Source organism: Vanacampus margaritifer, chromosome 15 (genome assembly GCF_051991255.1).
Source record: "Vanacampus margaritifer isolate UIUO_Vmar chromosome 15, RoL_Vmar_1.0, whole genome shotgun sequence".
NCBI classification, from domain to species: Eukaryota; Metazoa; Chordata; class Actinopteri; order Syngnathiformes; family Syngnathidae; genus Vanacampus; species Vanacampus margaritifer.
Window position 1 is genome coordinate 15,909,690 of NC_135446.1, and position 13,741 is coordinate 15,923,430.

General features: G+C 39.3%; 1 protein-coding gene across 5 annotated transcripts in view; it reads left to right on the plus strand.

Moving 5' to 3' along the window:
• The window catches only part of chd3 (chromodomain helicase DNA binding protein 3), a 35,039-nt gene that overhangs the window by 1,361 nt on the left and 19,937 nt on the right, over positions 1-13,741 (plus strand). For 2 of the 5 annotated variants that reach the window (XM_077545663.1, XM_077545658.1), the window contains exons 2-22: positions 144-271; positions 346-534; positions 630-757; positions 859-1,106; positions 1,206-1,345; positions 1,416-1,781; positions 3,276-3,536; positions 3,938-4,165; positions 4,270-4,493; positions 5,667-5,798; positions 5,863-5,962; positions 6,034-6,225; positions 7,360-7,560; positions 7,641-7,778; positions 8,699-8,820; positions 9,958-10,131; positions 11,205-11,346; positions 11,426-11,557; positions 11,626-11,743; positions 13,260-13,384; positions 13,467-13,698. In XM_077545663.1, the coding sequence (XP_077401789.1) occupies positions 144-271; positions 346-534; positions 630-757; positions 859-1,106; positions 1,206-1,345; positions 1,416-1,781; positions 3,276-3,536; positions 3,938-4,165; positions 4,270-4,493; positions 5,667-5,798; positions 5,863-5,962; positions 6,034-6,225; positions 7,360-7,560; positions 7,641-7,778; positions 8,699-8,820; positions 9,958-10,131; positions 11,205-11,346; positions 11,426-11,557; positions 11,626-11,743; positions 13,260-13,384; positions 13,467-13,698 (3,720 nt within the window). The remainder of the gene's footprint in view (positions 1-143; positions 272-345; positions 535-629; positions 758-858; positions 1,107-1,205; positions 1,346-1,415; positions 1,782-3,275; positions 3,537-3,937; positions 4,166-4,269; positions 4,494-5,666; positions 5,799-5,862; positions 5,963-6,033; positions 6,226-7,359; positions 7,561-7,640; positions 7,779-8,698; positions 8,821-9,957; positions 10,132-11,204; positions 11,347-11,425; positions 11,558-11,625; positions 11,744-13,259; positions 13,385-13,466; positions 13,699-13,741) is intronic. The other 3 variants (XM_077545661.1, XM_077545662.1, XM_077545660.1) reach the window with 3 other exon arrangements.

A 13,741-nucleotide genomic window follows, 5' to 3' on the forward strand; every position in this document is an offset into this window, starting at 1 on the left:
AGGTTCATTGGAGACTCAAAAATGTCCAGTCAGTGACGAGCAAATGGATGACCGTTGAAGATGTTCCCATGAAATGGGCGTTTGTTTGTGAGTCATTATTTCAAGTGGATCCTAGTGTTTCTAATGATTGTCTTTCTCCACAGACGAAGAAGCGGACACATCTGACAGAGAGGTCCCGTGTAAAAAGAAAGGACGTCCAAAGAAAAAGAAGGACGCCAAGAAGAAGGACAAAGAGGGCAAACCCCTGAGGGTGAAAAAGCGCAAGAAGATAGTACGTCGGACCGCGTCTCTTTTGACTGTGCTTGATCTCATCAGCTGCTCCTCACCGCTTTATCGTCTACTCAGGACAGCGATGTAGAGCGGGACTCGGCGCGGGACAGAGACTTCGGCGACCACTCAGACAGCGTCGCCAGCGGCTATGGCTCTGGTGAGAAGAAGAAGAGGAAAAAACACAAAGAAAAGAAGGAGAAGAAAACCAAGAGGAAGAAAAAAGATGACGAGGACCGAGACAGCAGTCAAGAGGAGACCACAAGGGTAAAATAAAATGCACATGTACAGTAACTATTATAGTATACAAGTCAGTTCTGGTTTTGATGGTTGCAATAACCTGACCGCTGGTTGCTTCACAGCAGCCTGTGGAGCAGAAGACCTCAGCCCAGCTGGCAAAGGAATGGGGTCTGGAGGATGTTGATCATACCTTCACCGAGGAAGACTACAGGGAGCTTACCAACTACAAGGCCTTCAGTCAATTTATGAGGTGGAAATCTTGAAAAACTACGACCCTGTATCGGGTTTTGACACTCTCCTGACCACCTGCCACTTGATTTCTTGACAAATTCCAATGTCTCCTTCTGGTAGACCCATGATCGCTAAGAAGAACCCCAAGATCCCGATGTCCAAGATGATGACCATCTTGGGGGCCAAGTGGAGGGAGTTCAGTTTCAACAACCCCTTCAAAGGCAACGCTGCCGCGGTGGCTGCGGCTGCGGCCGCCGCCGCCATCGCTGTCGCCGAGCAGGTCTCCGCGGCGACCGCCTCGCCTCCACCTGTGCCTACGCCGCCGCAGCCGCCACCCATCCGGAAGGCCAAGACGAAAGAAGGCAAAGGTCAGTCTTGGGTGCTGTTTTCCCCTTGTTCTCATAGATATAAAATAAATGCGGTTGAAAAGCTACATATGCTAATAATGTTGAGTTTTGGTTGCGCAGGCCCAGGTTACAAAAAGCGCAGTAAAAGTCCTCGAGTCCCCGACAAGAAAAAGGCCTTGGCTGCAGCCAAGGCGAAAAAGATGGCGCCCATTCGTATCAAACTTTCCCCAGTGTGCACGAAGAGAAAGAAGAGCTGCTCCGTGAGTACGAGCGTGACGTCCGCACAGGTGACGGTTGCCGGGTCAAGCTAACCTCGCGTGTCTCCGTCAGAGCGACGACGTGGACGAGGACGAATCGGAGCAGGAGGACTCCAGCGTCCACAGCTCCTCGGTTCGCTCCGACAGCTCCGGTCGCGTCAAGAAGAGCAAGCGCGGGCGGTCGGCTAAGAAGAAGAAGAAAAGTAAGCATGGCTTGCCGGCAGCTGGGATTGGAATCCCGTTTCATTTGCGTAACCTTTCAGTTCCAGGTGATGAGGAAGGCGACGGCTACGAGACGGACCATCAGGACTACTGCGAGGTGTGTCAGCAGGGCGGCGAGATCATTCTTTGCGACACGTGCCCGCGAGCGTACCACCTGGTGTGCCTGGAGCCCGAGTTGGAAAAGGCTCCTGAGGGCAAGTGGAGTTGCCCTCACTGCGTGAGTCCGACACCTTTTGCGTAGGGCCCGACCGATATCGATTTTTATTTTTAGGCTGATGCTGATATCTGGCAGGAAAATATCTGATCTGTTAGCCATGCATGTCATTAACTTCCTCTCCATCCCTACTGAACAGCATTTACTGTTTCATGAGAAAGTAAGATTATATCGGCGTGTAAAACGCCAGCTGATTATTATTATTATTATCATTATTATTTTGAACAATGATAATTTTGTGGCAAAATTTTTTTCATCACATTTTTCCAGACAAAAATGAAACGAAATTAAATCGGTTGCAATAAATAAATAATTAATAATAAATGTAATAATAATGCATATATTTGTGAAAACTGGGGTCACGTTGCATTTTATCATTTAAAAAATGTGCAGAATTTCACAAGTTACTTTGTTCAAAATGAAATGGCTCTTAATATGAAGAGAAAAATGCACTGAGCTGTCACCAATGTCTTACAAATGCAATTATGCCATCTAGTGGCAGAAATATGACCAACACAAATCAATATCACACATGTTTTTAACTTTAACAGAATTTAATGAATTATTATGAAATTACTGTATCAATGACTAAAAGATGCAGCCATATTTCTATTAGTTTAAAGGGATACTTGACTCGTTGAGCCATTTTCATCAGTAAAACGTTCATATTTTGTCTAAAATGTATTTGATAACTTCATTATTTTTAATATACAATTAATAACTTTAAAAACAAAATCTTCCACTTGTGTTTTTTGGTTCTGGTCAGCAAACTGAGCCGTGATTGGTCGTTACCTACTTCCTCAGCACAGGTGATGTCATCTTCAGTTGACAACAAGTGGAAAAAATTGTTTTTTAAAGGTATCAATTGTACATGAAAAATAATGAAGTTATCAAATTTATTCTGAACAAAATATGAACTTTTTACTACTGAAAATGAGTCAAGTATCCCTTTAACATTTTTTCCACTTTTGTGTCAGCAAGAGTATGAAAACTTATAAAAAAATTTTTTAGAATAGCTATAAAATGTGCGATTAATTGTGAGTTAAATATTGAATTCATCGATTAATTACACTTAAAAAAAATTATCCCCTGCCACCTCTAGTTCAAACATGTTTCCATTCATTGTGCAGCTGTAAAATTAATCTCATGCAAATATGCACTTTTTTAAAATTTCATTGAAACAAAGTTTAATAAAAATACTGTTATGTTAAATGTGTCTTGCGTGTTAAACTATAGTTACAAATAGGTGTGTTATAATTTTCTGTATAAAAATTGAAATTGTATGCTGAAGGAAATTTAGTCGCCTAAAATTGTTCTTTATTTTTGTTGACTAAAATTGTATTAAAACTAAATTATAATTAGATAACCAAATTATGACTAAAACTAAATACAAATTTCTTGCCGAAATGAACACTGATTTTGATCGGCCTCTTAATTTTTTCGAGCATTGCCGATCCCGCGAAGCTCCAGCTCACCTTCCTCTCCCTTCCCCACAAGGAAAAAGAAGGAATCCAGTGGGAAGCAAAAGATGAGGACTTTGAAGACTTTGAGGAAGACGTGGAGGAGAGAATCTTGTCGGAGGTCGGGGCGGGGGTGGAGGAGGAGGAGGACGACGACCACATGGAGTTCTGTCGGGTGTGTAAAGACGGAGGGGAACTGTTGTGCTGTGACACCTGCACATCCTCCTACCACATCCACTGTCTAAACCCTCCACTGCCAGAGATCCCCAATGGAGAGTGGTTGTGTCCACGATGCACGGTTAGTTCCTCCCGACGCTCGCCGGCTTCCACGCATGCTGGTCACATCACGCGCTTCCTGTCTGTGAGGGCTGGGCGACATGGAAGGAAAATCATTTTGCAAAAAATCCAATTTTGCAATCACTTTTACCCCTTTTTTGGAGTCCTTTTAATTAATTTAATTAATTCATTATCTCATTCATTGCTATTGACGGCTTTAGACGTCAAAAATTCATTTCAACTATTTTGAAACTAATAGAAATAGTTCAAAGTAATTTTTGACGTCTATAGCCGTCAATGGCAGTGAATGAGTTAATTAAATTCACATTAACGAATCGCCCAGCCTACTGTTTGTTATTCCTTCTCGTCTCTTCCGGATGCACACGTTTCATTTGTTCCCCCATTTTTTCCCCACCTCTTAAGTGTCCGCCCATCCAAGGACGCGTGCAAAAGATCCTCCACTGGCGATGGGGGGAGCCTCCGCCTCCGGTCCCCGTCCCGGCGCCGGACGCGGCGCCTGCTCCGGACGCGCCGCCCGCACTTGATGCGCCGCCGCCACCGGTGCCCATGAAAGGCCGAGCTGAGCGGGAGTTCTTCGTCAAACTGGCGGGACAGTCCTACTGGCACTGCACGTGGATCACTGAGCTGCAGGTGAAATCAAAAAGTGACCTATTATTGTATTTTTTTTTAAAATTAAAGCAAAAAAAACAAAACAATTAAAACATTTGACTAACAAATATTTTTCCACCCTCCAGTTGGAGATCTTCCACTCGGTGATGTACCGAAACTACCAGAGAAAGACGGACATGGACGAGCCGCCCGGTTTGGATTACGGCTCCGGCGGCGAGGACGAGGGCGGGGCGGGAAAAAGCGAGAAGCGGCGCGCCAAAGACCCGGAGTACGCCGTCATGGAAGACAAGTACTACAAATACGGCATCAAGCCCGAGTGGATGATGATCCATCGCATCATCAACCACAGGTAAAGAGTGCCAAGATTTCTTTGCTTACCTGGCAGGGTCTTTATTTCGACTTTCAACATTCGTCTATCCTTCCTTCAGACCTTCCATACTTCCTCCATTCCTTTCATCCTTCCTTTCCTACCGTCTCTTATTCCATTCATTCCTTTCATGCCATCCAGTTTCACCATTCTTCCCTCCTTGCGTTATTCCTTCCTATCATCTTTTCTTCTTACTTTCCTTCTTTCATTATTCCCTTTCATACAACCTTGTTGTCTTCCTTCTTTCAGATCATCCTTACTTCCTATCGTACCTTCCTTTGTCCCTTTTTGCATCCTTTCATACATCCTTTTCTCACTCCTTCCTTCATTCATTTCATCTTTCCAGTCATCTTTTTTACCTACCGGTACTTTTCTTCTTTCGATCTTTTCAGTCCATTCTTCCACCCTCCCTTCTTTTTCTTTCCTTTTGCACCGTCATTTTCATTCCTTTGTCTTTTACTTCCATCTTTCCCTTCATTACTTCTTCTGAATTGTGCTTGTTTCTATCCTTCCTTTCATGCTATCCGTCTTTCATTCCATCCATGCTTCCTTTCCACCCAACGTGTTTTGTTCTTTCCTTTCATAAATCCTACTTTATCCTGTTATTTTTTTCCTTCCTTCCTTCCATACCACCTTACTGTTATTTTACCAATTCCTTACTTTTTCCTTCCTTTCATACATCCTTGTTTTTCTCCTTCCAGTTTTTGTGTCATTCCTTTAGAGATGCACCAATTCTGCTTTTTCCCCCTTAACTAGTACTTAAGTCATTTGCTCCCAAAAACGTATAAAAACGTTCTATTTTAAATATTGCCATAGTCCCTTTATGTTTTTTTTTATGCTAGCGCATACAGAAGGCTTTGATGCAACCTCTGACCTGAAGAGGACGCTTAAAGCAATGGTAGTTATTGCAACAAACGGCCAGCAGGTGGCAGCAGAGTATAAGAGATCAACCAGGGCCATGTTGCAAAAAAGCTCTTTCCCCCAGTGTTTTAAACAGATTTGTGATAATGATGAAACTTTGCTATATTCTAATGCTAATGGCTGTAAAACGGAAACAGCGTCGGCACTTTGTACATAAGCTTTGCATACATTGCCTGAGGACTGTATTAGGCTAGTTTAGTCAGGATGACCACATAATGTCATGCTGTATGCCAGTGTGGATAAGAAAGGGATGTACCACTACCTGGTGAAGTGGCGAGACCTGACCTACGACCAGTGCACCTGGGAACAAGACCATATGGACATCCCCGACTTTGTCATCTACAAGAACAATTACTGGAGACACAGGTATGCCCTTTGACCCCTTTTTGGCGATGCATCTCCCTTCCAAACTTACCCAACATTTACATAGGGACGCCATCACGAAGGAAGACCCTGACAAACCCCGCAGGATGAGGAGCAAGAGTCAGGATGGCGAAGACGAGCCTTCACCCGCTTCGCCCGTCACTGACGTGAGCTCACGTCGCGGTCTCATCAAAATTCAATTGTTTTTTTAAAAAACAAATCTTCTCTTCCTTTGCAGCCGACGATAAAATACGAAGAGCAACCCGACTTTGTGACGTCGACGGGCGGCACGCTGCATCTGTACCAGATGGAGGGTCTCAACTGGCTTCGGTTTTCCTGGGCTCAAGGCACCGACACCATCCTGGCGGACGAGATGGGTCTGGGCAAGACCATCCAGACCATCGTCTTTCTCTATTCACTCTTCAAAGAGGTACCTGGCATCCAGTAGCACTGTGCAACACTTTGTTCATGCCTTTTTTTATATTGAGTTGTAGTTTTCTGAGAAAAAAAACAATATTAAGAGAATTACATTTTATTCCTTTCAAGAGAAAAGTCACGAATTAAGTCATATTATTTGGCAAAGAAGTCACAATATAATGATAGCTAGGATGTATTTCTACGGGGGGGATCACAATACAGTACTATGAGATTTAATTTTTTTTCAGAAAAAAGTAACAAAATTAGGAAAATTAAGTCATATTTTTCTGAGTTAAAAAAAGTCACTAGTTAAAAAAAAAAACAGTATTCAAGAAAATCAAGTATTTTTTATTTTTTAAAGAAAAGAAGTCCCAATAATACAGAATAGAATTCAGCCTTTATTTTGACAAAAAGGTACTAATATTAGGATAATTATGTTGCAGTTTAAAAAAAAAAAAGTTTTGTTTTTTTTTGCGTGAAAAAGTCACAATATTACGAGAATTAAGTTAAGGATTCAGAATTAAATATTTTTCTAAAGGGAGAAAAACACAATTTTGTGAGAATTTTGTTTTGTTTTTTGAGCATAAAAAATCACACTTAAAATACAAATAATCTTTTTTTAAGAAAATAAGTCTCAATATTACAAGAATTATATCATCTTCCCCCCGAAAAAAAAATCTATCACAACAGAATGAAGGCTTTATTTTGAGAAAACATTTTACTTTTAATAGAATTAACCCATATTTTACCGAAGGGAACTTGTCCACAATTTTATAAAAATTACATTTAAATTTTTGAGCAAAAAAACTCAAGAAAATCTTTTTTTTTTAAGAAAAAAGTCCCAATACTAAAAGAATTGTCTTCTCCCCCCCCCCCCCAAAAGAGAGAGAGAGAGAAAAAAAATCTTATATCAAGAGAATTATGTTGCATTAAAAAAAATGATTGGGGGAGGGGGTGGGGATTACAGTATTAGAAAAAATTATGTCTTATTTTTTAGACAAAAACAAGTCGTATTCTTCCGAGAAGAAGCTTTCTATTGGCTAAAGCAATAAATACCCATAAAGGCTATATAGTAGAGTAAAGTCATATTTTTGTAAGAAAATAGTTGCAAGTGTTAAGAGTTTTTTTCTTCCTTTGTGTCCTTCAGGGTCACACTAAAGGTCCCTTCCTGGTCAGCGCCCCGCTGTCCACCATCATCAACTGGGAGCGAGAGTTTGAGATGTGGGCGCCCAACTTCTACGTGGTCACCTACACCGGCGACAAGGACAGCCGAGCCATCATCCGGGAGAACGAATTCTCCTTCGACGACGCGCTCATGAAGGGCAGCAAAAAGGCCTTCAAGATGAGGGTGAGACAGGACGGGTTCCGTCGGACATATGCCGAGCACATGCACGAATGACAAAAGATGTTTCTTTTTCTCTCGTTCAGAGAGAGACTCCAATAAAGTTCCACGTGCTGCTGACCTCCTACGAGCTGGTGACCATCGACCTGACGGCGCTCAAGTCCATCGACTGGGCCTGCTTGGTGGTGGACGAGGCTCACCGCCTTAAAAATAATCAATCCAAGGTATGGACGTGGCAAGACCAATGAAACATTAAATTAAAAAGTTGCATATTTTTTTATTTAAAAAACATTCGTAGCCTGGAGTGAATAGATAAGAATCCATAAGACACCACACAAAAAAGGTTTATAATTGCTAATATATTCCAAGAGATGGCAGCAAAGCTCTACTTTTGTCTAAATGAAGGTCCTTCACTCACCTAAACATAGTTTCCTGTTGCCAAGATGACAAAATGGTGGAAAAGTTTTTTTTATTATTGTTTTGGCCTGAGGTCAATCACAGCAAATTTGGAAAAGTTCCCAAAAAATAAAGTTTGAACTAATGAATTTGAAAAGAAGAAAAAAAGTCATAATCCAAAAAGAACTAAATTGTATTTGAAGTTTTTTTGTGTGGACAAAAATCTAATTCTTTACAGAGATAAGTTGTAAGTATGCTTTTCTTTATTTTTCTTTTGTTTGTTGGTTCTCTGAGAAAGAAAGTCTAAGTCTTTCTTCTGTATTCATTTGGCATTTGAATTAGAAAGTTTATACTGTTTTAGAAAAAAAATAATACGTCTACAATTAAAAATTTTGGGAGAAATTTTGTAATATGAGAATAAATTCATATTTATTTCTAGATAGTCACAATAGTATGACATTAAAGTCAAAGTTCAACCTGGTAAAAAAAAACCAAGTCTTTAAAAAGTTAATTTGAAAAATAGAATGTCTTAATATGACACCTTTTATTATAGAAAAGTCACCTTTTATCCCCTAAGACTACACCTGTTCTGACAAAAAATACATTTTATTTATCTAATAATACACCTTTTGTTCATTAATGCAGTGACGTGAGATTCATTTAATTATATAAACGCCTTGTTGTGTCCTGAGCTATGCTTGTGTGCCCTCTGGTGGCCACGTCATGTTAAAACACACTTGCTTTACAGTTTTTCCGCCGCCTCAACGACTACAAGATTGACCACAAACTGCTGCTGACGGGAACGCCGCTACAGAATAACCTGGAGGAGCTTTTCCACCTGCTCAATTTCCTCACCCCCAACCGCTTCAAGTAAGACATACACACACACACACACACACACACACACACACATACTTGTCTTTGTATCATCGTGGGGACATCTCATTGACATGATGCATTTCCTAGCCCCTTCCCCCGAACCCTAACCTTCAAAAATGATTGCCCACCCCCATTCCTTACCCTAACCTTACCCATAACCCAATTCAAAACCTAAACTCTAAAATCGAGTTTTGACCCTCAAAAAGAGGTTCGAACTTGTGGGGACCACCAAAATGTCCCTACAATTTCAATTCGGTCCCCACAATGGTAGTTAAACCTGGAAAAACGCCGCGTGTATGGGCCCTCCAATGTAGCAGACAAAAGCATGCGCACACACACACACACACATTCGGCAGAGTGACTTACATTATGAAATTCTTGTGTTCTCAGTGCTCAACTTATTGTATGAGGATAAATCGTTTTGTTATACAAAAAGAATCTATTACAAGATTAAAGTCTGAGTTTCTTTTAAGGAAGTCACAATAATATGTGAATGAGTTGGATTTTTTTTCCTGAAAAAAAAAATGCATTCCTGTGTGAGAGGTAAGTCGTATTTTTCAAAGGAAAAATTGCAATATCACAAAAATGAAGTTGTATTCTATCAAGATTTTTTATTATTATTATTATGAGAAGTTTATTTAAATTAGTTTATTCCTGAAGAAGAAAAAAGATGGTATATACATATAATGATAAACAAGTTCTTTAAGCCCAAAAATTTGAGATTATGATTATGGGAAAAAAATTGCAATTTATGAGAACAGTTCTATAGTTTTTCAATAAAGTCACTACATTACAAGAATTGTGTTGCAATTTTTGCATTATGATTTGCGGTATTCAAATTATATATATATATATATAAAGTCTATTTTTGAAAATTAAATAAACAAAAAACATAATCTGAAACAGAAATTAAGTTTTATTTTAATCTAGTTTCAATATAAAAAAATAATCTAATTTTTTTTCCTTACAAAAGTTTTATTGTATTTTATTGTATTGTATTAAGAAATGTGTTGCTACATTACCATAATTAAGTTGTATTTTATATATTAAAAAATAATATTATAAAAAAAAATAATAATAATGTTTTCTATTTAATTGTGTATGTACGTATGGTCTGTTCTTGCGCAGCAACCTGGATGGCTTCCTGGAGGAGTTTGCCGACATCTCCAAGGAGGACCAGATCAAGAAGCTGCACGACCTGCTGGGTCCTCACATGCTGCGGCGGCTCAAGGCCGACGTCTTCAAGAACATGCCCGCCAAGACCGAGCTCATCGTGCGGGTGGAACTCAGCCCCATGCAGAAGTACCAAACTTGCTTCTTTAAAAAAACAAACAAAAAAAAAAAAATATATATATATATATATATATATATATATATTAGGGGTGTGAATTGCCTAGTAGCTTGCGATTCAATTTGTATCACGATTCATGGGTCACAATTCGATTTGATACCGATTAATCCCGATACAAATCTTTAAATCAATTATTGCGGATTTTTTTTTAAACTCAAATTTAGAAAATACTTATCAGTAAACTTGTACATGTACACTGTAAGATTTGTATGAAAATCTATTTCAGGTTTATATCTGTGGTCCACTGTATTTAACAAATCTGTTTCATGTTTAAACAGCATTGAAATCAAATTTTAAGGCTTAAGAAAAAAAAACAACAACAATTTTTAAGACTTAATGTTCCATTAATATAACGTTCTTCCATGCTTAAAATGTGAACCCTAATTCTAATTAAGACATTTTGTTGAATATTTCCATCAAAAATTGAGCTTTAAAAATCGATTCAGCTGCATATTGAATCAATACGAGAATTGTGCGCTGTAATATCGTGATATATTGCCGAATCAATTTTTTTAAACACCCCTAATATATATATATATATATATATATACATATATATATATATATATATATATATATTAATAAATATAAAATAAATAAATAATAATAATAATAATTATATATATATATATATACATATATATATAATTATTTTTATTATTTTTTTATTTTAGCTTTGTTGATGTCAAATAAGAAAAAATGTGGGACTGAGAATTTCCACATAGATGGAGATGCCAGTAATCTGTTCCAGCCCCACCAAAAAATACTTAATACGGTTTAATACGGTTTGTTTTGTGTTTAGTTAGACAGAAACCTGTATTTGGAGTGGCAATAAACAGCAGAAGTCTCTCTCTCTTTTTTTATTATTATTATTATTATTTTTTTAATTGTTCAACATCTGCCAAACTGTCAGATGCTGTTGGTGGCTTGCTCGTTTAGTACACGAACAAACTGCGAAATCTTTGTAAAACCGAACAAAGGCCTTAAAGTTCATCCTCCGTCTTTTTTTCGTCTTTAAACGCAGAAAATACTACAAGCTGATTCTCACCAAGAACTTTGAGGCTCTGAACTCCAAAGGCGGGGGTAACCAGGTCTCCCTGCTCAACATCATGATGGACCTGAAGAAGTGCTGCAACCATCCCTACCTCTTCCCCGTCGCCTCCATGGTGGGAAAAACGCCTCATGTCGTGTCACCGACCGCCTTAGCATAAATGCTACAGCGCCGCTCGCTCCTTTTCGTTCCAGGAAGCCCAGAAAACGGCCAACGGCGCTTACGAGGGCTCCGCCCTCACCAAGGCTTCCGGGAAGCTGACGCTGCTGCAGAAGATGTTGCGGAAACTGAAGGAGCAGGGACACAGAGTGCTGGTCTTCTCGCAGGTATCGCCACCGGGTAGCTGTGGTTTCCCGTTTGGGAGACCGTTGTGGTGACGCTCGCATCTTTGCAGATGACTAAAATGCTGGACTTGCTGGAAGATTTCCTGGATTCCGAGGGTTATAAGTATGAAAGGATCGACGGCGGCGTCACTGGGGCGCTTAGGCAAGAAGCCATTGACCGCTTCAACGGTGAGTTAAAGTCATTAAAAAATAAAAACACAACTCTCGGTCTCTATATAGAGAATTAAGTTTTTTGTGTGTGTGTGCTTTTGTCTTTACGACATTGTGGGGCCCATACACATGTTTTTTTTTTTTCAGGTTTGACTATCATTGTGGGGACCGACTTGAAATTGTGGGGACATTTTGTGGTCCTCGCAAGTTCAGACCACTTTTTGAGGGTCAAGGTTTTAGAGTTTAGGTTTGAATTGGGTTATGGTTGGGGTTAGGGTAAGGAATGGGGGTAGGCAATCATTTTTGATGGTTGGGGTTAGGGCAGAGGTGGGCAATCTCGGTCCTCGAGGGCCGGTGTCCTGCAGGTTTTGGAGGTTTCTCACTTTCAACCCAAGCTGATTCCAATCGACAGGGTCGTTATCAGGCTTATGCAGAGCTTGCTGATGAACTGATCATATATCAGCTGTGTTGGAGAAGGGCAACATGCAAAACCTGCAGGACTTCGGCCCTCGATGCCCACCTCTGGGTTAGGGGGAGGGGCTAGGAAATGCATCATGTCAATGAGATGTCCCCATGATGATACAAAGACAAGTGAGTGTGTGTGTGTGTGTGTGTGTGTGTGTGTGTGTGTGTGTGTGTGTGAGATTAAGGCACTACGGTACATTCTTCTCATGAAAATATCGCAATATTAGGAGAATTAAGTCATTTTAAGTCACATTATCACTGCAATGAAGCTTCTTTTTTTTTAAATTCATGCTTATTTTGCCAACATTGTACGTTGTACTTAGGGCCCGATATTAGACTCTTTTTATTTTATTTTTATTTTTTATATTTTAAATGTGCAAATTTTTTGCTGATTTTTATTTTTTTATGTATTTATTTATTTTTCAGCACATTTTAATACATCACCCCTCCCCCCCACAAAAAAACATAATCTGTGTAAAAAAACAAACAAAAACAATTTGTGCCAATTTTCAAGGTTAAATAAACACAAAAGCATTATTGTAAGCGAAAAATGACCAAAATATAAGTTATTTCATTAATTACGTAAAGTCCTGTGACTAGACCACCTATTATTAGACACCACATATTTAAATTAAATAAAAAAAGATTACTCCTTTTTTTCCCCAACTTTCTTTCTTTAGTAAATAAAATGTTTTCTTTTCAGTCAAGCCTTAATGTATGGGGGACCAAAACTGCCAAAATTAAAAATAAATACATGAATGAATAAATAAATAAATGAATGACTAAAAGTGAAAATAAAAACGGTTTAAAAAAAGGTATAGATATAAATGGAAATTTAAAAAAAATATATATATATACTTAAATAAATAAAAGTAAAAATAAATACAAAAATTTAAAACAAGATTCAAAAAATAAAAATAAATATAAAAATAAATACAAAAATATAAAAATAAATATAAAAATATAAAAATAAATACAAAAATAAATACAAAAATAAAATTAAATATAATTTTGACCGTTTTGGTCCTCCATACTACTGGTATTTCTTACTGTTCTTTTCTATTTGCAGCTCCTGGTGCTTGTCAGTTTTGTTTCCTGCTGTCCACCCGGGCCGGCGGATTGGGCATCAACTTAGCCACAGCGGACACCGTCGTCATCTTCGACTCGGACTGGAACCCTCACAACGACATTCAGGTAGCTGCATCCCGACTGTGATTCGTTTTGCGCTTTTTTTGCCTGCTTGTTCTTTTTCAAAGCGTTTTTGTCCGCCCTTCAGGCCTTCAGTCGGGCTCACCGAATCGGGCAGGCCAACAAGGTGATGATCTACCGCTTTGTGACGCGAGCCAGTGTGGAAGAGCGCATCACGCAGGTGGCCAAGAGGAAGATGATGCTGACCCATCTGGTGGTCCGGCCTGGCCTGGGGTCCAAAGCCGGCTCCATGACCAAGCAGGAACTGGACGACATCCTCAAGTTTGGAACTGAGGAGCTGTTCAAAGATGAAGGAGAAGGTGAAGGGACACATCTTGATTGTGTGATGGGTTTTGATTAGGC